Source organism: Garra rufa, chromosome 15 (assembly GCF_049309525.1).
Source record: "Garra rufa chromosome 15, GarRuf1.0, whole genome shotgun sequence".
Classification (NCBI taxonomy): domain Eukaryota; kingdom Metazoa; phylum Chordata; class Actinopteri; order Cypriniformes; family Cyprinidae; genus Garra; species Garra rufa.
This window is the reverse complement of record NC_133375.1, coordinates 23,360,875-23,386,566: the sequence shown is the minus strand read 5'-3', so window position 1 is coordinate 23,386,566 and position 25,692 is coordinate 23,360,875. Positions and strand designations below refer to the sequence as shown.

Genomic DNA, 25,692 nt, shown 5'->3' with positions numbered 1-25,692 from the left:
ATATATATATATATGTGTGTGTGTGTGTGTGTGTGTGTGTGTGTGTGTGTGTGTGTGTATTAATGACTCCAGTTATTAATAAACATTAAATGTGAACATTTAGGCCTACTTTTATATCCAGCATTTTGCCGTTTCCTCTGATTAAATCAAAGCTGTAACATACTCTCGGAGCATGTGTGTGGTTTTCCTCACTAGCAAATTACGCTGAGCACATTAAAGTACTTACAACAGCTCTTTATGCTCCTCTGAGACTTAGAGAAAGAGAGAGAAAGGCAGAGGGAGAGATTGTGTCTTCCACTGCCCACAGTGTCGGTCAGTGTGTCTGAATTCCCCACAGCAGCTCATATCTCACACAGTATGACCTCACACCATCCTACACACATACACACACACTTAAACAAGTGAGCTAACGCTAAAGAATGGAACACAGTACGTAAAGAGGACAAAACATTCTGCCCACAGTGTTGAATATGCCACAATGCAGTACTGTCTTCCATTTCCTCCCCCGTTCTTTTCTGCTTTTTTTTTTTTTTTCATTTAATGGGGTTCTTGCTGGGGCTGGCAGACAAGGATACACAATGCCATTTGTTTCTCATAGGAAAACGGATTAAATGTGACCACGGTGTCAGTACACTGTGATTCTCTTGAGTGTATTGCTCTGATGTGAATACACTGCCACCTACTGGATGAAAGACATATTACAGATGTACAGATTACAGCAGTTTTTTGAATGGACTTCAAGAAAGTCCACCAGGTGCATCACTACATCTTTTTTATGTGAAATACCACAGTGAAATACCACTTGGACTCAGTGAAATATTACCGATATACCAATACAGATTACTCTGAATTGAATGACACCGTATGAACTTCTGACTTGTTTTCCTAAAAATTAAAAAAGGTTTTTTTGTTCCTCCCAATTTCGAGTTCACTTCTCAGACTTCTCAGAAGTTAGTTTAATTCTGAGAAAAAAGTCTGAACTGAGATAAAAAAATAAAATAAAAATGTAATATATATATTTTTTTTTTCATTCCATTGTGGAAACAGGCTTCCAAAAAACTTGATGAGTTGCCCTCTTGAAATCTAGCATACCTCTGCTATACTGATGACATTCAGCTCCTCAAAGCATGCCCCATGGACATATCACTTTAATCTTGACAAGACTAGACTCTTCTTCCTTCCTCCGCTAACTAAATATTTCTTTACCCTAGTCAAAGGTCAAGCAGTCAGTGCTTCCAGGTGTGTTCAAACCAACCAGCTCTTATTTGAGTGACATTAGTCAGATTAGTGACAGATCCTATTCTTTTATTCTTCAAAACATAAGAAAACATGGAAAAGGGGTCCTTTTCCCGACAACTGCAATTGTTGTTTCATGTCTAGGGTAAAGTAACTCCTCCCTTACTAGACTACCTGCATGTAAATATCAGAAAGATAATTTTATCATAAGATCTGCATAAAACAGTAGTGCGGGTTACATTGTTTTCTCACATCTATTAATAATAGCATGTGTTTGGCATTTAAGCCCTTTATAGTCTGGGTCTATGTAAAAAATCAGATTACTACTTTCCATTACTTTGCTTACAAAACAATAGTGGCCACAGGCCTAGATCTTGCGATCCCTGTATTATTAAATACAAGGTTGTTGTTGAATATCCACTGTAAAATAAAAGTCTTTCACAGAAAACCAGTCAAGGCCTATAGTGTTTTCAGGACATGTCATCAATCTGCCATATCGGCGGCACGGAATGTAAACAATGAAATTGAACCGAATCAAACTTGCATATTTTGCTGATTATTGCTGCTGAAAATGGTAAATTACTGTCATGTTTTGGGTAATCTACTAATCAATCAGACCAGGAAAAACATTTTGAGTACTGCTGACTGCCAAAAGTTACAACAAATTAAGAAGAAGAGTGGAAAAAAACTGTCTGAGGAACAAAAGGCCAAACTGAACTAGGATTCTCAGGGCAAGAATCTTGACAACATTTGTGTTTGTTCTTATAATTTCCGGTCAGGCAGGGGAAATATTAGGCAATAACTTAATTAATACTGCTCATACATATTACCACTTATTAACTTTAGTTTAAGTATTATGGTCTTTCCTGTTTACCAAGTCTTCTCTATATGATTTAGCAGCTTCCACACATTTTCCCCATGGTTTAGACAGCATAAATTAGCAGAACAACGTACTTTCATCGGAGTAGTGCTGGCCGCGCATCCGGTTAACTGACCAAATCGTGAGGTAACTGCAAACGCTCAGATGTTAATTCATGCTACTGAAATTAAGCACTCTCGGCTGCTTATTATGGCAGTAAGATGATATAAAAATAAATAAATCGCAACATCATCGCGTTTCATCATCGACTTGGTAGTTGACTCAGTTCAGAAAGTCTGTAGCCTAACTCACTTACTTACCAGGCCTTAGACGAAAGCAGGTTTTATGGTTGAACAGTTGATCTACCTCCAAATGGAGCATTTGGAATCCAAAATAAAACTTACTTATAAGTAACTTGACCAAAAGTTTTTCTGTTCCACTCCCAAAGAGTAAATGCCTTGCTGATTTCCTACATGGATACAGCACGACCAATAGCATTCAAGTATGGTTCTGAAGGAGCGTTTGATTGGTTGGAACCACTGACCAGATCGTTTGAGTGTATGATTCAATGACTCACTCATTTTGCCTCAAGGATCACTAAACAAATCAGTGAACAAAAATTAATGAATCTTTTTGTAAACTGACTCTGTTACTGGTTGAATCACAGTCCACTACATCAAAGTTAGGGCGTGAATTTAATACATCAGTTCATGATAGAAATTTAAGAGCATTTATAACCCAAAATCAAAACTATTCTTGTGTTAAATCTTTATTCTTTTCCTTTTGTGGTAATTTCATTAGAGATTCGAATTTCATTTCTATAATTATTCACAACATTTATTCATTTTGATCTTTTTAAAATAGGGTCAATTTTATTCTGCATTCACTCACTTACACTCACACCCACTTTATTTTTCAAGTGTAATTAGCATCCCTCATGACACAAATATATTTTTTAATATTCTAGACCAAAGACATCCACATATCCAACTATTTTTATTTCTCATTACATAGCTTACAATTATAAACAGAATATAACAAAATAGAAAAAAAATCAACAGAAGAAACAAATAACATATTAAATAGCACATGAGATTCAGCAACATTTTTCCATCCATGTCTGTCTTAAACTGCACTGGCATCAGCTAAATTTCCAGTAAAAGAAACACTGATTTCAGTAATAACCAGCAGCAGGTGTCTTAATGTGAAAATCCTGGAGTGTTTAGAGCAGTAACGCAAGTGCAGACAGATGACTGGGAGCTTGAACCTCACAGCATGGAGATGCCACAGCTGCCTATGAAAAAACAAAGTTGTCTTCACACAAATCAACATTGAAAGTTAAAAATAAAGGGATGAAAAGACTAAGTGTTTGTGTGTCCAAGTTAGTGAAAAAGGAAGACAAGAAATTCTCTGTGTCTAGTGATGTGTGTTGGTGAGAGAGTGATATAAGGCAGTTGCAGGGTCAAAGAACCTCTCTGTGTCGTAAACCATGAGGAGACACACATACTGATGACCTCACGGTTTGTCACTCTGGAAACAAGGTCACTAAGAACAAGCACACTTACACACAAACACACAAAGTTAAAGCCAACATAAGAACTAAAGCAAAGTTCGTGGAAAATTTACAACAAAACATCACATGCACTCACACCCCGACACACACACACAAATAAGTGCAAAAAACGCAACAGTGCTGATGTGACTCACAGTTTACACAGTTTCACATCTCTTCGGAAATTCTTGTGGACGTCCTATGAAATAGAGATCTGGACAGCTTGAATGCTGAATTTCAAGTTTGACAGCAATAACAAGACCGGCCTACTGTATATCAAGACCAGCAGTTGTTCAGTAAACATCTATCAAAAATCCAGTTGAGCTTTAATCCAATCAGCTCTGAAATATAGACATGATGAAGGCTTTCCACCTTCACACACTACTGCCTCTTCTATGCTGCTGATAGTGGTATGTGCTATCCACATGAGTAATATGGAGTTCACTGCAGCATTTATTCATAAAGGAGGTGTCATTGTTAGTGTAAATCTCCAGTACACTTCACTGTTGTGTGTTTGTAGGAAGCGGAGCGAGCTTATCGTCATACTGCGGAGGTGGTGTGAGTGGTTCGATGGTGAACACGTTAGACTGCTGGATATCACTTAAGCTTTTTCTCCTTAGGTTGTCAGATTTGATGCGCCTAATTTTAAGTGGAATCAGCTTGCGTCCGGGACGGCTGTTTCTTCGGCTGCCTGCTCCATTGCTGGAGTCGGTTTGAGATGAAGGTCTACGTGCTTGGTTGACTCCATCCACAGTGTGCTGATCTTCCTCTAGTTCCTCATATGCTGGTAGCTGGGTGATGCTGTTGTGTCGCTCAGAGGTCTGGCTGATGGGATACTGGCCGCTCATTACCACCTCCTCGTATGTGGGGACCATGTAGTTTTGAGCTAGTTGGTCCATCCTAGAAGAAAACATAAATGCATGTTTACAATCATACAGAGCGTATACAGTTCATTATCATTCAAACTATCATTCATAACGTTTGTAAACTAAATGACTATGACTAAAACTAAATTTAGTCATAGTCTTTTGACTAAAATGTTATTTAGTATTAGTCATATTTTAGTCATCTGAATTGTTTTTAGTTTTAGTCGACTAAATCTACAGTGTCCCTTTAAAACCGAACGCACAAATGTAATGGACACACGCCTAATAGTCTCCCAATTGTTTATGTTCGCCTAAGATGTAACCGATTGCGTTTATGTGAATACTCATCAAAATGGAAAATTTGTGTGTATTTCTGTTCATAGGATGCGAAAAAGTAACTTACTTGTGTGCTGTTTTAAAAGGCGCTCAGAAAACTGGACCAAATCAAGTTTTCTTTTGCGTCGTCAAATTTATCCATGTCTGCTCTACTCTTACTCCTAGATTTTTTTTTACGTTTTCTTTAAAGAAAATTTTATGTTTTACCCTCCATGATGTATATTTGTTATATGTATCCCCCACTTTTGTTTTTTGTTTAATGTTAAGTATCTTTGTATATTTGTTTTTGAAAGAGAGAATAAAAAAAGTTCATATTTACGCATCTAACCTTCCGCCCCGCAGATTCGTTCTGAATGATTCTCTTCCTAAAACGTCCCTCCATAACATTTTCTTCTCATTTTTATTTGTTGACGAAAAATGTCAATAGATTTTAGTCATTCAAAACAAGTTTGTCTCATTTTCATCTTGTTTTCGTCACTGAAAAAATGTTGTGTGACAAATTATTCATCAACGAAATTAACACTGTTTAAATTAATGCTTAATATTAAGGGGATAGTTCACCCAAAAATCATCAAAAAAAAACAATGTTGTTGTGGTACTCTCGTCAACGTGCATCAAAGGCTGACACGAAAGAGAAGAAATTGTTGAATAAAGTCGTTATTTTTGTTTTCTTTTCACACTAAAAGTATTCTCGTAGCTTCATAAAAATACAGTTGAAACACTGATGCCACATGGACTATTTTAATGATGTCCTTACTACCTTTCTGAGCCTTAAAGCTCTCGGATTTCATCAAAAACATCTTAATTTATGTTTTTAAGATGAATGAAGGTCTTAGAGGTTGGGAACAACATGAGGGTGAGTAATTACAGACAGAATTTGCATTTTTGGGTGAACTATCCCTTTAAGCAAGGATGCATTGAATTGATTAAAAGAGACATTGTTATAAAAATGAATCCTGAGAAAAAAAAAAGTATCATGGTATCCACAAATATTTTAAACAGCACAACTGATTTCAACATTGATAATAAGAAATATTTTTGAGCAACAAAAATCATGTTAGAATGATTTATGAAGGCTCATGTGACACTGAAGACTAGAGTAATGGCTGCTTGAAAATTCAGCTTTGCAGTGCAGGAATAAATTACATTTTAAAATCTATTCAAATAGAAAGCAGTTACTTTAAATTGAAGTCATGCGCAATATTACTCTTTACTGTGGCTGTGATAATAAAAAAAAAAATGCAGCCTTGGTGCACCAAGGAGACTTCTTTCAGAAACTAAAATGTCATGCTCTGTAACAATATTTTGTGTATACCTTGAATATATGCACACATCTTCATTTTTTTTATTTTTTATTATTCATTCACAAAATGCTATTACTTTTTGGGAGTCACTACACAACATTTTACAACTTGAAACAACCATGCCAAACTATACCATAAAGTATTTAATGAGACTTCTTCCCCTTGACACACAATCTGTCTCAATACAAAGGTTGCATCCTCTGGAGATTGTTTGTCAGCTGCATATATCATCGAGGCTGCCTCATTTTAGAAAAGTAACTATTACATTCCGAAGTCAGAGAAAAAAAAAATACAATAATTTACGCCTCAAGGGAACTAACTGACAATTTCATAATGGTTACTTTTCTAAAAACGAGACATCCTTCATGATATATGTGGCTGGCAAAGGCAAGAAGGGTGCAGCCTTCAAAATGAGACACAGAAACAGTCGCGAGGGTCTGCAAGGGTCTTCTTTATAGTTTAATTTCCTGTCTTTTTTTCATGCTGCTGGCTGGGCCACATTGATTTGGCAGACAAAGTTTTTTGAATAATAATAAACAGCAAAAATGTTTTTTTGTTTTTTTTTTCTCTAAGACATAGTAATACAAGACTATGCCAAAAAAGTGATGTGTCGACTTTATGGAATTAACAAGAATTTGCATATTCATATCTAATATTATGCAATATTGATTGTATTATGAATTTGTCTTATTAATTATTATATTAATATCATTATTAATCAAAATCTTTACTAATCTTACAGGTTAAGATCATATATTCATCTTTTCTGAGGAAACTGATATAATCACTGTCTTCACAGTCCTTCTGTAGAAAAATATGTATTGACTGTATCACATGTCTTCTTAACTCTCTGTGATTTTAATGTGTATTCTATTCAAGGGTCCAAAGTACATTCTAGAGAACTGATGTTTCTAGAATACAGGGTACAAACACTTGCAAAAACAATTAAATTGCAGCTAAATTCATAAAGAAAAAGAGAAGTGAAACCGCACGCCCGAGGACCATTGTCTACTCTATAATGACAACTTTTATATTTATTTGGTCACGAGCTGAAACATGACTAATGTTTTCCCTAATCGAAATTAGCATCAAAAGTGACCTACAGACTTCCTGTACTGTCTGTTTTTAGGCTATAAGAAGTGCTAACCCTGCACCCCTTGCAGATCGGAGACTTCACACTTCTTACTACTTCTTTCTCTCTGCTCTCTATCTTTTACTCTGATACTGGATGCACTGGATACTGGGTGAGATTTGACTAGCTTTGAATTTGATTTAGATCTTTAATTCGACTTTATATTCGACTAATTAGACTAAATGTGACCCTGGACCACAAAACCAGTCATAAGGTTAAATTTTACAAAACTGAGATATATACATCATATGAAAGCTCAATAAATAAGCTTTCTATTGATATGGTTTGTTAGGATAGGACAATATTTGGCCGAGATACATCTATTTGAAAATCTGAAATCTAAGGGTGCAAAAAATCTAAATACTGAGAAAATCACCTTTAAAGTTGTCCAAATTAAGTTCTTAACAATGCATATTACTAATCAAAAATTACATTTGGATAGGTTTACAGTAGGAATTTTACAAAAAAGTCTTCATGGAACATGATCTTAATATCCTAATGATTTTTGGCATAAAAGAAAAATCAATAATTTTGACCCATACAATGTATTTTTGACTATTGCTACAAATATACCCCAGCGACTTAAGACTGGTTTTGTGGTCCAGGGTCACATATTTGATCAGATTGACAAATGATTTAATTATTGACAACTTGTAATTGGAAATGAATCTGTTTATTCCTTTTAATCAAAATTACATTAACAGTCAATAATAATGTGATTGTTATTGCTGCTATTCTTTTAATTGTGGCATTTATTTTTATACTCAAATATATACAGTGCCTTGCGAAATTATTCATACCCCTTCATTTTTTTCATATTTTGTTATGTTGCTGCCTTATGTTAAACTACTTTTTTTCCCACATCAATCTACACTCCCTACTCCATAAAGGCAAAGCAAAAAATAGGTTTTTAACATTTGTGCAAATTTATTAAAAATAAAAAACTGAAAAGATCCCGTTGCATAAGTATTCATACCCTTTTCTGGGACACTCAAAATTTAGCTCAGGAGCATTCATATTGCTTCTAGATGTTACTACACTTCGAGTGGACTTAAACTGTGGCAAATTCATTTGAATGAGTATGATTTAGAAAGGCACACACCTCTCAGAAACGGTCTAACAGCTTAAACTGCATATCAGAGCAAAAATCAAGTCCTGAGGTCAAGATAACTGCCTGCACAGCTCAGTGACAGACTTGGTTAAAGGTGCCATAGAATGCATTGAGAGAATATTTTAAATTGTTCTCTGATATCTACATAGAAGGTATATGGCAAAGGAAAGGGCAAGTTAAGAGCATGAATATTAATGAGCTCCGCTCTGATTGGCTGTTTCACAGAGCTCAATAGCTGGCACATGGATAAAAATATATTTTTAATTAGGAGCTCTAGCCGCTTTTAATATGCGGTTTGTTGAATTTGCCATTTTGAATCGCGGATATTTTAGTGTGATTACTATGATTGCATGTGCTCTGTGTAAAGTTACAATGCAGAGAGAGTGCTTCTTACCACACAAGCTGAGCTGCTCCTCAGTGATTCTCAAGATCTCAAAATCATTCGCCATCATCAACACAGTTATTTCTCCATCATTCACCATCATCAGTGCAGTCATCTCTCTGTTTATGTGGTAAGTGAAATCCTATGTATTGCAATGTAACAGGCTAGCGCTAGCATTAAGATAACCGTGTCCCTTCAGTGGCTTGCCTTGTTTCGTAACTATTAACGATCTCGGGGATGTTGCGTAACAGTCTGCTATGTTGGAATTGACCTATTTTTCGGTGGTCTTTTGCAAATACTAGATTTATATAAGAAGGAGGAAACGATGGAGTTTGAGACTCATGGTTATTATTTAACTATGCCAAGGTAAATTCAGTTTTCCATTCTATGGCACCTTTAAGGCAATGATCTAGGGAAGAGTTCAGAAAAAAATCTGCTGCATTGAAGGTTCACAGAAGCATTATCCATAATGGAAGACGACTGGAACAACTAGGATGCAATGTACTTATTTCAGTGTTTTATTTTTAATAAATTTGTAAAATGTACACTCATACACCGTAATAATGACAAAGCAAAAACCAGATTTGCAAATTTTACAAATTAAAACAAATTTAAAAATAAAACACTGAAATAAGTACATTGCATAAGTATTCATACCCTTAACTCAGTACATAGTTGAAGCACCTTTACAGCCTCAAGTCTTTTTGGGTATAATGTGACAAGCTTTGCACATCTGCATTTGGCAATTATCTGCCATTCTTTGCCTCACCTTTTCACCTCTCAAGCTCTGTCAGCTTGGATGGGGGCTGGCAGACATTTTCTAGAGTCCTAGTTGTTCCAATCGTCTTCCATTATGGATAATGGAGGCTACATGCTTCTGTGAACCTTCAATGCAGCAGATTTTTTTCTGAACTCTTCCCTAGATCATTGCCTTAATGCAAGTCTGTCACTGAGCTCTACAGGCAGTTATCTTGACCTCAGGACTTGATTTTTGCTCTGATATGCATTTTCAGCCGTTAGACCTTTTCTGAGAGGTGTGTGCCTTTCTAAATCATACTCATTCAAATGAAATTGCCACAGTTTGACTCCACTCGAAGTGTAATAACATCTAGAAGCAATATGAATGCTCCTGAGCTAAATTTTGAGTGTCCCAGAAAAGGGTATGAATACTTATGCAACGGATTCTTTTCAGTTTTTTAATACATTTATTTTTAATAAAGTTTTTTAATAAATTTGCACAAATGTCAAAAACCTATTTTTTGCTTTGCCTTTATGGAGTAGGGAGTGTAGGTTGATGTGGGAAAAAAAGTAATTTAAAGTAGTTTAACATAAGGCAGCAACATAACAAAATGTGAAAAAAATGAAGGGGTATGAATAATTTCGCAAGGCACTGTATGTCTTTTGAAAACTTTGAATAAATTTATAACCTTTTTAACCCCCACACGTCTGACGTGGAATCAATCCTTTTTTTTGCATCAAAAAGTGAAAGCTAAGACTTATATTGTTAGAAAAGATTTCTATTTTTAATAAACGCTGTTCTTTTTAATTTTTTATTCATCAAAGAATCCTGAAAAAATAACCACAGGATCCAATAAAATTTAATAAAACATTGATAATAAATCAGCATATTAGAATGATTTCACGTGACACTGAAGACTAGAGTAATGGCTGATAAAAATTCAGCTTTGCATCACAGGAATAAATTATATTTTAAAATATATTAAAATAAAACACCATTATTTTAAACTGTAATAATATTTCACAATATTACTGTTTTTGTTCTGTATTTTTTTGGTAGTTTGTTTTCAATACAATAATTTCTTCAATACAAATACATCAAAAAAACATACTGATTCCAAACTTTTGAACGTCAGTGTATATGACGTATATAAATTGTGAAGTGTACCCAAGTCATGGTATGTGTGAATGATATTTTTGATCTGTTTTGGAAGAAATTAATAGGACACAAAAATAACATCACTGGCCTATTTATCATTGTAAAGTGTATGAATGTGGCTGCACCTGGGTGTGTATTTAACAGTATGTACTCACGTAGCTCCCTCCTCCTGTGTGTTAGCGGGTGTACTGCCGGCTTCCTGTCCCCTGGCTGCCCGCTGTTTGTTCCGTACGCTCAGACACACAGACAGCAGCAGAAGCAACACTCCTCCCCCCACTAGGACGAACGCCACAGATGAGGTCTCCCGAACTTGACTCTGATCCATGCCGGGACTAGAGCTGTTCCCTCCGGACCCTGCCGGCACCACGGTCCAAACAATCATGACTATCCCCAGAGCAATGAGGCCCACGCCCAGAGCGGCAGTAGCATACTGTGCCCCAGAGCCACTGCCGCTGGTCCTGCTGGGGCTGGGTGGAGTCTGGTCACTGTAGGACATGCTTCCAAACCTTACCATCGACTCGAATCTCGTTGTGTTTTCGTCCTGTCGCTGTCGAAATGCCTGCAAACCTTAACCTATCTCATGTTCTCCAGTCTTTTCTGAAGCGCCAACCCGCTCTGTGAACAGAAAATCAAGTACAGGTGAATCAGCAGGAAAGTGATTGAATAATCAGAAGGTCTATCATAAAAGAGTCTTATATCAATAAACGTCAAAGCAGTAGCAGTCACCCAGTCTGTGCTTCAGCAGTGATAAGGTTTTTATCAAAGCATATTTATTGTCTGCACACACATCTGTAGACATGTTAGGCTTGCCTAACTTCCTTCCATGAGATTAAGCAGGTGTCCCTTCAACTGAGCTTTAGTTACAGGTGCATGAAAACAGAAGAAAGAGTTTGATTGTGACAGAGTTCACTGCTTTCGCGAACACAGACTTTGGTGAAATTTCATCTCGTCATTTCTGCTCTGGAAGGTGTACGTGAGAGTAAAAACCAGGTCGATCCAAACTCCAAAAAATGTCTTGGCTAACAACGTGTTATTGTTTAATATACACACGAACACTAAAGAAAAAACATAACTCTGCTGTGTCATGCCTCCTGGTACTGGTTATCTGTACAGGCAGGTCTTGGATAAGCGCTCTTACCGCACCCTTAATCATTTCCCAGCATGGTGGCAACATCAAGTCATGCTATCAGATCAATTTAAATCCTTTACGTGTAGAGCCAGGTGGTTTGTAATAGAAATCTATTTCCTTTAGCTGTGACTCATAAGTTATGCTGTGTGTGTGGAAAAATGTGTGCAGCCCATGAGCTGTGTGTTTGTATTCTTGCAGGCTTATTAAAGTCTCCACGGACAGACGTAATATCATCCCGGGACATTCGTGAATGTAATTTCCTTTACGTATAAGCGAGTTTTAGTAAGCATACATGCCTGAAATAGATACATAACAGAATTTACCTTGCACGTCTAAGCATGCAGACAGATAAAATTATGATAGTGAATCCACACTGGGGAATGGCAGGAATTTCCTCCTCTCACAAAAGCCACTGTAGCCAGATTAGACAAGGAAAAACAGTGCCACATAAAATCACATTAAACAGGGGCAACATAACGGAGCGACAGCATTGACAGATGGTAGCTGTATCTTATTAGAGGGAAAAGTACACTCACATTCCAGTGTTAGTGAACTTCAAGGAATAGCTCACCCAAAAATTATGTCATCATTTACAGTAGCCTACTCAAAACAACACCCAAGTGGCAGTTGACAGAATACCTTCTTATGACTAGAAATGCGAAATGCAAGGAATGAACAAAAGGTATTTTGAACTTATTTGTGACCCTGGACCATAAGACCAGTCATAAGTCAATAGGATAGGACAATATTGGCTGAGATACAACTATTTAAAAATCTGGAATATGAGGGTGCAAAAAAATCTAAATATTCAGAAAATCGCCTTGAAAGTTGTCCAAATGAAGTTCTTAGCAATGCATATTACTAATCAAAAATTAAGTTTTGATATTTTGTAAATTCCCTACCAGAAATATATCTAAATGAAACATGATCTTTACTTAATATCCTAATGATTTTGTCATTAAATAAAAATTTATATCTTTTCCCCATACAGTGTATTGTTGGCTATTGCTACAAATACATCCGTGCTACTGGTCACATTTTAACTTGAGCACCTTTTATGCAAAATGCAAAGATTTTAAAAAAATGTGCAAATGGCGTAAGGCTGTCAGTTCTTAACATTGTGCTAAAAATGTTCTTTCCCCCATCACGAAAGAAAGAAAGTCGTGCAAGTTTTGGAAAAATTGAGGGAAAGGAAAATTCTTGGTGTCCCTTAAAGCATAACGTCTCAAAATCTACTACGAGTTCACAACGTCTACACGAGGTCAATGGAAACATAAAACATCTTGAGATTTATCTCTATCTTTTAAAGGAAGAGTTAAATATGCAACGTTAAATACAATAATGCAACTTTTCCCGACTAGTTTTACGTTAAACACTAAAAGATAGCAAAAGCAACAATTCTTGTAAGGCAAAGAATGAAAAATATGTTTAAATACATAAAGGTTTTAAAACAACACTTGCGCTGCGCACGTCATGCGCCTTAAACCCTAACGCGATGTAAAATAATGTAAACACTAGTAACAAAAGTTCCAGGAAAACGAGTCAAACTTCAAGTTCACTGGGAATGCAGTCAGTCTTACCGAGAAGAAAATCCCTTCCTTGTGTTTAGAAGACCGAACCCGTTTGAATGAACCACTTTTAATCCAATGATGCGAACGCAACGTTACACCGGAGCATTTGTTACATTCCTTAAGAAACTGAACTTGAATTTCTTAAAGCGGGTTGGCCTTGAGTTGCACAGACGTGAACATCTTCCTGTCCCTGCAGTCCAGAATTAACCCTTTAACAGACCTGTTCCCGCCCATGTGTTCTGAGGGGCAAAACTTCCCTATTCTCTGACAATGATGATCTATAAAACTTTACCACATTTTGAGCCTTTCAGGAAACAGATGGTGATTAATATAAGCACTATACATACAACACAGAAAAAAATAAAACTTTATTTTCAATTAAATCATAACCTATTAAGATTTTCAGTTTCACAATTAAAAAACCCAAGTCCTAATCTTATTTTCATTCACCTGTTTATGTGACCATGGACCACAAAACCAGTCTTAAGCAGCATGGGTATACTTGTAGCAATAGCCAAAAATACACTGTATAGGTCAAAATGATCGATTTTTCGAGATATTTTGCAAATTTCCTACCATAAACGTAATATTTGATTTGTAATATGCATTGCTTAGAACTTCATTTGAACAACTTTAAAGGCGATTCTCTCAATATTTAGATTTTTATGAACCCTCAGATTCTCAAATAGAAGATTTTCAAATAGTTGTATCTCTGCTTAGTATTGTCCAATCCTAACAAACCACACATCAATGGAAAGCGTATTTATTCTGCTTTAATAGCTTTGTGTATAACATGTATAAATTATTATAACATGTATTAAAATTTGACCCTTATGACTAGTTTTGTGGTCCAGGGTCACATATTTCAGTCTTCAGTCAGATCTGTGGGAAAGTTGACATGGAGTTTATTTATGACATTGAGTTTATGTATACATTTTTCAAGATACTAGCATTATTTATCACACCAGTCAGCAGTCAGGGTGGTCCACATCAAATCACCAGCATCAGCCACATAAATATGTCAAACAGGGTTCATCCAAACACAAACTTCTCAGGCGGAACAAATGCTCTACAATATTTAACTACTTTACGGGTAGCTGTGACTCTGGCAGTGTTAATAATGCTGGACAAAGGTTGACCATACAGCCAAGGTGCTTCCTCATAACTGTATCTGCTTAAGTGAAGGAACGTCATTAACTTTTACAGTAAACGGAACAAGGAGTGTTCTGACACACATTACGTATTTTTCTCAGTATAATGAAGTACATTATTAATCCTGAGATACTAGGAACAAATATGTAACAAGAACTCAACAATGAAAAAGGGGGAATATTTTATTTAATTTTTTTCAAAAATGTTCAACCCCCTAAAATTGTTTTTTGGCTTGATGTCCTGGGATGAGATAGGGAAGAATTACCAGAATATTTTTTTTTTATATATACGTGGAACATGTTGTCCTGTCTTCGTTAATAAACACGTAGATGTACAGTCATATCTTTGATCTTTGCACATTTACTATGACGATTGGCCTAACCCCTGCTACAGCTTAGCAATGTGCATGATCTTGAAGTTGGTAGCACACTAGCTATGTTTTCATGTATTGAGATTGGGACACAAAAGCAGCAGTAAATAGGAGTAGAGGCAAATATAAAATTGGGTTCTCAAAGAAATTTCATATTATACAAAATTGTGCAAGCATGAGTAGTAACTTGTAGTTATGGACCATCAGCATTTCAACCACATGATGACTAAGTGAAACCCAGTGGATATAAAGTTCATTCATGTAAATTCATGAATTTCAAATTATTTTAAATAATGGTATGACAACATTTTACATTGTACAGTATTTTGTGGTAACAAATCGAATATTATCAAAGTCTGTTTTCTAAAACAAAATGTATTAAATGTGAAAATATTAATTTTATTGGAGAATAAATCCAACTTTAACACAATTTTCATTGTGGTGTTCTCACACGTCTTCTGCACAACTGCACCTAACAATAATTTCATCAGACATCTAAACAGATACATAAATGTTTAGAGTATGTACTCTTTCAAATGAATTCTTAATATTGTCTCATTTTGAGACAAATGGGTCCAGTCATACACAACAACATAAGGTCTACAAAGCAATGCCAAAACCCTTACTGGCTGAGAGAGTCCACAGCCTGAAAATGTGAACTTCCATTGAGATTTCATCAACATTCACCTTGAAAAAGAAAAGAAAATCCCCCATTTGGGAGCTTATAAGAAAGTGTCATGTTCTTCAACAGTGCTCTTGTGACAGGAGAACGATTCAGACATTGGTGAGCTCAGCAGCAGAAAAATGTCGAACTGGACAACGTTCGCGCTGTAGCGAGACCTCCTGAAGTCCATTCCTTGGAAATGACCCGGACCTGTTCTGGTGACTGATCTTCCGTCCGTTTAAATTATTTGGGCTGAGACCGAGCTGCTGCTGTGGAAAAGAAAATGGATCCGTCAGATTTCTGATTCACTGGTGCTAGAAACATTTGACTTTTAAGAATTATTCAAGCAATAATACAAATCTTCCCTCTCTGAGGGAGCATTGTTACTGAGAACTGCACTCAAAGAAACTAAAGACCTTGAAAAAAAGAGCTGTGAAGTGTTAACTAACTACATTTAAATTCTGACATTATTTTGGCATTCCAAACTATGTTGGATAACCAAACACCACTGACGCCCACTGACTTCATGTTTGTATGAACAAAAACACATTCTTTCAAAATGTCTTCTTTTATGTTAGAAAAAATAAAGACAGTCATACAGGTTTGTAATGACACAATGATGATAGAATACAAATACTGCAATCTTTTTTTAATTTAAACAATAGTAAAATTAAATATTGTTGCATACTGTATAACAATAAATATATAATTTATTTCCTTTATCAGAATATACATTTATATTACTTTCTTTTGATGTAGCCAACTAGGGGTATGTAATATTTATCATCTGCAATAATATCGTAATTGTTGTTTTAACGATATGTGAGCACTCGACATTATCGAGTACTTTGAAAAAAAGAAGAAAAAAAAAACACATCCAGAGTACAAAAGCATTTACTGTGATGAAGTTTAACAATAAAAATTCAAGTTATGAAAGCAAAAATATCCCTGTATATCACATAATCAACAGCCGTAAATATTAAGGTGTAAGCGCAGTCATAAATATTAGCATGTGAGCATGTTGGCAATTGTGAAGTTAAGTTCACATCGAGTACGTTTTTAGATTTTAGACACAATATTGTCTTTTTTTCTGTTTCGCCTATGAAAAAAAGTTCAAATCAAAGCCAGATCAGAACATTTGTACATCTTAAAGCAACACTGCAGTGTTTCATTCCTGAATGAGTCTGTTTTTGGAACTAATCATTTAAGTCAATGATTCAATGATCTATTCGTAAAGGCAGCCACTTGCTTTGTTTCTAAATGAATCAGCCGTTTTGAATGAATCGTTTTAATGTATGATTCAATGAATCACTTATTAAGACAGGGACTTGCAGCCACCTACTGGCTGTTTTTGGGGGTGTTCACACTTGTCATGTTTGGTTCGATTAAAGCCAACTCTGGTGCGATCACTCAACTGTGAACAATCAACACTTCAGTTGAGTAAGTGTGAACGCTGCCATCGGAACCCTGGTGCGCACAAAACAAGCGGACCAAGACCACTAAAAAGATGGGTCTCGGGGTGTGTTCACACTTGTAGTTTGGTTCTTTTGGTTCAGTTGTTTCAGACCAAAAAGGAAAATTATACATTTGGTCCTAGTCCGCCCAGCGTTCACACTGGCATTTTTGACAGTGAACCTAAAGAGACCAAACCTAAAGGCATAGTGATACATTCACAACCTGATTGGTGGGGTTGAATGATGTATATATCGTTACGGAACTCACTCCTAACCAAAGGAAAAGGTGCGTCCAGCTTAAAGCATTCACAGTACCCATTCACAGACCGGTCTGCTTAGCGCCACTTTATGTCGAAAACACCTAATGCCGTCTGCTGGACTAAGCACGCTCATTGTTGCGTGTATATGATTTTATTTTCACCACCTGCAAAGTCGCAAAGAGCTTATAAAAGGCACTTTACCTCCTCATTGCTCCACGTTTGCCATCTGCTTATTTTGTTTTGGCTACATCGCTTGTTCCCTTCGTGAAATCATGTTGCATTGCATCGCATCTTGTCATTACTTCCTGTTTTTGGTTTGTTTAGAAGTATTTGGTCTGTGTTGCATTCATTTTTTATTCGAACCACACCAGAGTTAAGTTTGGAAGCGGACTGAGAAACATCTTTTTAGCAGTCTCTGTTTGAATCTCTGTGCAACAATGAGCATGCTTAGTCCAGCAGATGGCATTAGGTATATTCGACTTAAAACGACACTGAGCAGACCAATCTGTGAATGGGTATGAAAAAATCCAAATAAATATCAAGATATTGTCATAAATTACTTACCCTCATGTTATTTTAAATCCTTAAGACCTTTGTTTATCTTCGAAACACAAATTAAAGGGGTCATCGGGTGCAAAACTAACTTTTACATGTTGTTTGCACATTAATGTGTGTTGGCAGTTTGTGTGCACAACCACCCTACAATGATAAAAATCCACCCAGTGGTATTTTTTTAATCTTTAAAAGTAATATCCCCTTTTTAAAATCAGATCATTCTCAGCTTCTTGTCGTTGTGACGAAACACAGTTGATTGACATGAGCGTCTTACCTTAGACCCGCCCTCACCGAGCTGAAACAGTCTGAATAGAGCTTTCTCACAGAAACCGGAAATACGCAAATGCAGGGTATGCAGACTTCCTGTGTAATGTCAACACAGCAGAAAGCCGGGTAATTTAAAATTAAAATGGAGAGAGTCTACACAACTTCCCTCACTGTTGCCAAAGATAACTTTTGCCGACCTGATAAGAGTCGTGTAGGAAAACTCCGTCACAAAGAGGAACAAATTGGATAAAGGATATACATTTTTCCACGAAGAGTTTATCCGGGACGTTCTAAAACGCTTAACGTGAAAAACGCTTAACGTGGCTTAACGTACGAAAAAACGACCAGGAAACCCCAAATTTCTGTCAAACCTTACTTGGAACAAACACTAACTACTATCAAAAGAACAAACCCTTATTCCACAGATAGTGAATTATATCACGTTAAGCGTTTTCTCCCCCATAGAAGCCCATTATAAGGAAACTGCTTAACGTGGTTTAACTTACCTCAACAGCGACCAGAGAAGACCAAATTTCTGTTAAATTTCACTTATAATAAACACTTGCTGCTCTCAAAAGAACGAGCTCTTATTCAGCATATAAAGTGATCGCCCCCCATAGAAGTCCATTATACAAAAAAAAAGCTTAACGTGGCTTAAAATTTTACTTATAATAAACACTTTCTGCTGTCAAAAGAATGAGCTCTTATTCAGCATATAAAGTTAATAATATCACGTTAAGCGTCCCCATAGAAACCCATAAGGAAACAGCTTAACGTGGTTTAACGTATCTTAACAACGACTGGGAAAAAAAACAAATTTCTGTCAAAAAATACTTATATAAAAGTACTTGCTGCTGTCAAACGAATGAGATCTCATTCATCATATAAAGTGAATTATATCGTGTTAAGCGTTTTCTCCCTATAGAACTCCATTAAGGAAAAAGCTTAACATGGTTTGTTATAATGGACTTCTATGGGGGCGATCACTTTATATGCTGAATAAGAGCTCGTTCTTTTGAGAGCAGCAAGTATTTATTATAAGTAAAATGTAACAGAAGTTTGGTCTTCCCTGGTCGCTGTTGAGGTACGTTAAACCACGTTAAGCTGTTTCCTTATATGGGCTTCTATGGGGGAGAAAACGCTTAACGTGATATAATTCACTTTATCTGTGGAATAAGGGCTCGTTCTTTTGATAGTAGTTAATGTTTGTTCCACGTAAGGTTTGACAGAAACTTGGGGTTTCCTGGTCGTTTTTTACATACATTAAGCCACGTTAAGCGTTTTTCACGTTGTTTAACTGGTTACCGGCATAGCGGGGCGGAAATAGGTTTACACAGCAATTACGTATTTCCGGTGCAAAATACGGAAGTTGTGAGAAAGGTCTATACAATTGCCATTGTGTCGACTCAGGTGCAGAGGAAGACTCTAACTGAGCGATTGAGGTGTTCTGTTGTTGGATGTAATAATGAACACAGCAGTCGTCATTTACTACCGACATCTGAGCCGCTGAAGATGCAGAGGTTTAACGTTACTTTCGTTTTTAAATGGAAAGCACCAATCCTGGTCTATATAAGCACCTATCTTTGTGTGAATCATTCGTGATGCAGCTTCACCCACAGCAGAAGTGAGTATAAGGGTTTTTTATGCATCTTTGCAAATGGCCTTTCTTAATAATGTGCTTGTTGGCAAGTTTCGCCGATAAACGCGGCTAAATGCAGCTAAACGAGGCTAAATGCGGCTAAAGTAACATAATCCCAGAGAGGGGCGGGGCGAGCAGAGCTCGATGACATTTAAAGGGGCCATGTCTTAAAATGAGCTGAAATTTTGGAGAGCTGATTTTGACAAAGTAAAAGGGTGTTTTTTTACACTACTATTGAGAATTTTTAACCAAATGATATTAGAGACTTTTCATTAAGACCCTAAAGAATCATATAAACTTGTGGAAAATAAATTTTTTATGAAATCTGAGAGCTTTCTGACTCTGTATAGACAGCAATGGAAGTACCACATTCAAGGCCCAGAAAGGTAGTTAGGACATGTTAAAATAGTCCATGTGACATCAGAGGTTCAACTGTAATTTCATAAAGCTACAAGAATACTTTTTGTGTTTAATGAAAAAAAAAAAAACAATTCTTCTCTTGCAGGGTCAGAAAGCTCTCGGATTTCATCAAATATATCTTAATTTGTATTTCCAAGATGAACAAAGGTCTTGCGGTTTTGGAACGACATGAAGGTGATTAATTAATGACAGGATTTTCATTTTGAGATGAACTAACCCTTTAGACGTAGCATTAATATGAGTTTTAAGTATTTATGATTCAGTTTTAGTGTAATACCTTAACCCTTCTTAAAGACTGCTGATCTTCATGACAACTGGGTGATGAGCTGCTTAAAGAACTTTGCCGGTGAAGTGTGGGCGGAGTCCCCAAAGGTTCAACTTCCTGATCAAGCCCTGCCCTGCAGAAACAGACATCAGAGAAATCCCCATGACTCAACTGTCTCTTGATCTTGACAAAGAGACATTTATTCATAAAGGCATGTTTATTGTAGAGTAAGACACAGGCACATACAGTACAACAATACTAACAGACAGTGTCTCTCTCCAGCTCTCTTACCTGGCTGCACTGACAAGTGCCTTCATCTCTTCACTCAGGTGATGACGGACCATGTGCTTGTTACTTGAAATTGACAAAGCTGCTGCCATGGTGTCAGAGCTGAAAGAGGGATCCAGCACCATGACAGCACCATGAACCCCGCTGTTCTGAAGATTGTCAGCAAACTCCTGAATAAAAAGATATGTTTTTCTTGAGTTTCTCCATACACTTACTCTGTCAGCGCTACTGTTTTCTCTCATTGGTACCTTCAGATCAATCTCTTTGATCCATTTGATGATGCGATGACAGGTCCACACTACAGGGTCTGTGTTGTGATTCTCACACTCTGATCGCCTGGACTGCAACATCTGAAGCAAAACAGTATTTAGTTTCCTTAATGTCCTATAGACACTAATACGGGTTTGGCGTGTTTGTGTGGGTTGTTGTTCCTTTTTTGTAAGATGTAGTGTCTGTGGAAATTACCATCATGCGGTTTGCATTATAGTTTGTGTGTGTGTGTGTGTGTGTGTGTGTGTGTGTGTGTGTGTGCAGGGGCGTCGCTGGGAATTCTGGGCCCCGTGCACTGACTCAGCTAAGGGGCCCCCCTAAAAACTAAAAATTACATTCTAACTAAAAATGTTCATGTAACCTCTTGCACCCACTCTGAACGGGTCTCGAACCTGGGTCTTCGGCATGGGAGGCGGACGCTCTAACAAGGAGGCTAAAGGCTGCAATCCCAAACACTGGTCGCTAGTGCGTCTCTTGACATCGGGGAGTTAGGTTTACCTGCACTGTTCGCGATTGCAATAACACGCACTGGGGGGGAGGGGGATCGCGAGCAAATACATTTTTTTGACACCAAGAAACAACAAATAGAATAATTTAAAGTTAATAATTTTTACTATCAAATATTTTTTTAGCACCACAATTTTATTGGGGGCTTCTCTGGGCCCCCTCTCAGTCATGGGCCCCGAGAATCGTCATCGTTTACCCCCCCTTTACAGCGCCCCAGTGTGTGTGTGTGTGTGTGTACCTGGTATTCATCACGTTGTGGGGACCAAATGTCCCCACAAGGATAGGAATACCAGTAGATTTTGACCTTGTGGGGACATTTCTTAGGTCCCCATGAGGAAACAGGCTTATAAATCATGCACAATGAGTTTTTTTGAGTAAGTAAAAGTGTGCACAATCTCCTGTGAGGGCTAGGTTTAGGTGTAGGGTAGGTGTAGGGCGATAGAAAGTACGGTTTGTACAGTATGAAAACCATTACGCCTATGGAATGTCCCCATAAAACATGTAAACCCAACATGTGTGTGTGTGTGTGTGTGTGTGTGTGTGTGTGTGTGTGTGTGTGTGTGTGTGTGTGTGTGTGTGTGTGTTTTTACCTCTTTGTCAAAGTTGAGTGTGTGTAGCAGCTGTATTCCCAGCAGCAGGCTGTTCTGGTGGGCTTTTTTAGACACATGCAGATGCTTCTCAAGGTCAGTGCGTGTGAGTGTACTTAGGAGACGTCCGTCCACAAGGTGAGTGTGGAAGAACTGGGAATATTGAGGAAGACCCACATCAGTCAGCCATGCCTGAGCCACCCAGTGGTGATCCAGATCAGCTGCTTTAGAAAGGCTGAAACAACATAGAGAAAAGGAAATATATTTAATGAATCTAGAAATAAATTCTTAGAGATGCACTCTTTGTGTTCATGCTATACCATTTTATCAAGAGAAGCCGCAAATTTAATGACTCATGGTATACTCACTATATTAAGTAGTTTAATCCATTTGTATTCTAGTTTTTTTACAATTCCCTAACAATAAAGTAGGTCACACCAGTGATCTCAACTAAAAGCTTCATAAAAAATCATGAGATAAATGTGACCCTGGACCACAAAACCAGTCATAAGTGTGATTTTTAAAATGGTGAATAAATAAGCTTTACATTGATATATGGTTTGTTAGGATAGGACAATATTTGGCCAAGATACAATTTGTTTTTGAAAATCTGGGATCTAAGGGTGCAATAAAATCAAAATATTAAGAAAATGGCCATTAAAGTTAAAATTAAGTTCTAAATTAAGTTCTGTGTAATGCATATTACTAATCAAAAATTAAGTTTTAAAATATTTACGGCAGGAAATTTACCAAACATTTTTGTGGAACATGATCTTTACTTAATATCCCAATGAAAAATCTATAATTTTTACCCATATAATGTATTTTTGGCTATTGCTACAAATATACCTGTGCTACTTATGACTGGTTTTGTGGTCCAGGGACACAAATAAGGTAATTTCTAAAAACTGAAAAAGGACAATGGATCATGGGCCTTTCTTCATAGATCTTCAGAAAATAGGAAGAGGTAGTGATGTTTTATTTCAAAATAAAATATTTTTGTTAAATGGTAACACCAGTGACACATCTCCAGGAGACCACTATTTTCATTATATATTTTTTCAGCATTTTGTTTTTTTTATTCCATTTATATCATATATTTTTAATTGTAGACAACAACAAAAAATGTTGACCTCAAAATAAAGCACTTTCCCTCTGTACATGGCTGTGTGGACGAGCATGTCTATAATTAGCTATATTAATATTCTATATAATTAATAAAAAACAACATTGCCACATTAATGGCTCAAGAAGGTGTAAATGTTCAAATAACATGTTGTTTTATTTTAAAACATAAAGAAATTGTAACCCTAAAGTGTTTTTCAAGTGCAATATTTCTGTAAAGGCTAGGGACAGAATGTTTCCATAGAATGACCCCCTTATGACTGGTTTTGTGGTCCACAGTCACATTTTTAAGGATTTTTCCCCCAGAAATATAATGAATTATTGATAACATAATATTGGAATGCTATTAATAACATAAACAGAAGTTTATGGGAAGTCACACCACCTCAAAAGGATAGTTCACCTAAAAATCTAAATTTCTGTTAGTATTTACTCACCTACACATCTCTTCATCATTAAAAAAAATGACCATATCTCTTCACAAGACTTGAATTAAACTATCTGATGCATATGGATTCATTTTACAATGCTTTTATGACCTTTTTGGATCTTCTACATTTTCAATGGAGTAACAGACACCTGTTAAGTTTCATAAAAAATATCTTGTGTTGTGAAAAAAGAATCTTAAAACTAAATAGTGTTTTGACTATTAAAAGGATAGTTCATCTAAAAATGAAAATTCTGTTATTAATTACTCACCCTCATGTCATTTCAAACCAATTAGACCTTTATTCATTTTTAGAACAGAAATTAAGATATTTGTAATGAAATTGAAGAGTTTTCTTTCCCTGCATAGACGGTAATGCAACTACCACATGACGTTTAAGGCCCAGAAAGGTAGTAATAACATCATTAAAATATACTGTGTAACATAAGTGGCTCACCTTAATTTTATGAAGCTACAAGAACATTGTTTGTGCACAAAGAAAGCAAAAATAACGACTTTATTCAGTAATTTCTTCTCTTCCGTGTCAGTCTTAGACACACATCCACAAGAGTACAAAGAAATTGTTAAATAAAGTCATTATTTTTGTTTTCCTTTACAAAAAATATTCTCATAGCTTCACAAAATTAAGGTTGAACCACTGATGTCACATGGAATATTTTAACAATGTCCTTGCTTGGCTACCTTTTTGGGCCTTGAACATGGTTGTTGAGTTGCTTGGAATTACATGAGCATTTTTGGGTGAACTAACCAGTTTTAATGTGTTTTGATGTCTCATAATGTGTTTCTCACCAATGTCCTGATTCTGCATCCCTGTAGTCTTCAATGCCCAGGCGGAGTTTCCTGCGGTGCATTGAATTACTAATGCCTAAAACAACCTCCAGGTCCTCATCCGTAAGAACTAACAAGACCTAACAAAACACACACAGAGATTAATGTTTAATCCTATAACTCACAATCACTGCTTGTTTAAATAGCCCAAGGCATTTAGAGCTGATAGCATCAGGCAAGTGTTTATGCATTACATTGACAAGGTCACATCTACCTTCCCACTTTTAACGTTGTCTGCACAGGCCCGTATGTACATCGGCATGGCCATGATCACCTCCAGCCACGCCTGTACGGTTCCAGCTCGCCAACTAGACATGGGGGCAGTCCGCGCAAGCTCCACCTGCTGAAGCCGATCCAGATGCTCCTCGCATTCTGATAGGCTCACACTGAGGCGGGCGGGGCTTGATAAACTGTCGGAGTCTGGATTGATGAATGGTGAATGCAAGTTTGTTTACTATAATTTATGAGCATAGTAATTTATGAGAGACATGTACGGTACCATAAACACAAAATATATTAATACTGAGATAAGAACTTAGATAAAACTCGTTTTTCGCATTTACATAACACCAGCCACTAAAGATCACTAAATGAACAATTTCACCAGTAGACGGCAGCACTAAACCGCCTTCAAAAACCGCAATCAACCTCAAGCCTCCATAATTGGTTGATAACAGGGTTGCATATAAAAGCAAAGCAGTGCTTTCTTAAGTGTTTGGGTCCAGATGTTATAAAATAATGAACGACGAAACAGATGGCTACTGCTAAGCGCTCGTAAAGAGTAAATGTTGTTGGAAAAAAACGTAAACAGCTTGTCTGGATTCGTTTTGCCTGTTAAGAAGCTCCTTCTCTAATAGAGCTTCATTATCACGATTGTGGAGTCTGCACATCACCAGAAGCTAATGAGCCACTGCAGAGAAAAACAAAAAAAATGTACACAAAATTCATCCAGCGCGCCAAAATGACTTTGAGAGCCCCGTAAAGACTTCAAAGTGAGATAAAAAGGACGAATGGATTAAACAACCACACACACATACAGATAAACGCCCCATGTGGTTAGGGTATTTAGTAATAAGTTAGTTAATTATGATCAGCTCACACACTTACTACCTGAGCACCAAAGTAGCCAAAGACAAGCTCAGGGAGGCGAAGAGCCAAAACACAATTACAAAGAGCGAAGAACCCAGCCACACACTGTTCAGTGTTTCTGATTTTATT

The 25,692-nt window shown here is 36.8% G+C and overlaps 2 protein-coding genes across 2 annotated transcripts in view; both read right to left on the bottom strand.

Annotated features, from left to right (window-relative positions):
* Positions 1-2,915: 2,915 nt before the first annotated feature.
* tmem51a (transmembrane protein 51a) lies at positions 2,916-13,526 on the bottom strand. Its single transcript, XM_073819560.1, has 3 exons — positions 13,385-13,526; positions 10,831-11,290; positions 2,916-4,547 (listed from the first exon to the last, which is right to left on the bottom strand). The coding sequence occupies exons 2-3, from the start codon at positions 11,187-11,189 to the stop codon at positions 4,148-4,150; spliced, it is 759 nt and encodes a 252-aa protein (XP_073675661.1). The 5' UTR covers positions 11,190-11,290; positions 13,385-13,526; the 3' UTR covers positions 2,916-4,147.
* A 1,497-nt stretch (positions 13,527-15,023) lies between these two features.
* Positions 15,024-25,692, bottom strand: part of kazna (kazrin, periplakin interacting protein a) — a 50,462-nt gene continuing 39,793 nt past the window's right edge. Inside the window, exons 4-10 of the mRNA XM_073819831.1 lie at positions 24,689-24,921; positions 24,436-24,554; positions 22,077-22,308; positions 20,958-21,059; positions 20,713-20,879; positions 20,434-20,554; positions 15,024-15,830 (exon numbers count right to left, since the gene is read on the bottom strand). Coding sequence (XP_073675932.1) covers positions 15,672-15,830; positions 20,434-20,554; positions 20,713-20,879; positions 20,958-21,059; positions 22,077-22,308; positions 24,436-24,554; positions 24,689-24,921 — 1,133 coding nt within the window. The 3' untranslated portion in view covers positions 15,024-15,671. The remainder of the gene's footprint in view (positions 15,831-20,433; positions 20,555-20,712; positions 20,880-20,957; positions 21,060-22,076; positions 22,309-24,435; positions 24,555-24,688; positions 24,922-25,692) is intronic.

What these genes read in the sequence shown, in the direction of transcription:
- tmem51a (XM_073819560.1), bottom strand. Translation starts at nt 11,189, where the DNA reads ATGGTAAGGTTTGGAAGCATGTCCTACAGTGACCAGACTCCACCCAGC. An exon ending in ACACAGGAGGAGGGAGCTAC is followed by an intron (nt 4,548 to 10,830) that starts GTGAGTACATAC and finishes GTTTTCTTCTAG; the next exon opens with GATGGACCAACTAGCTCAAA.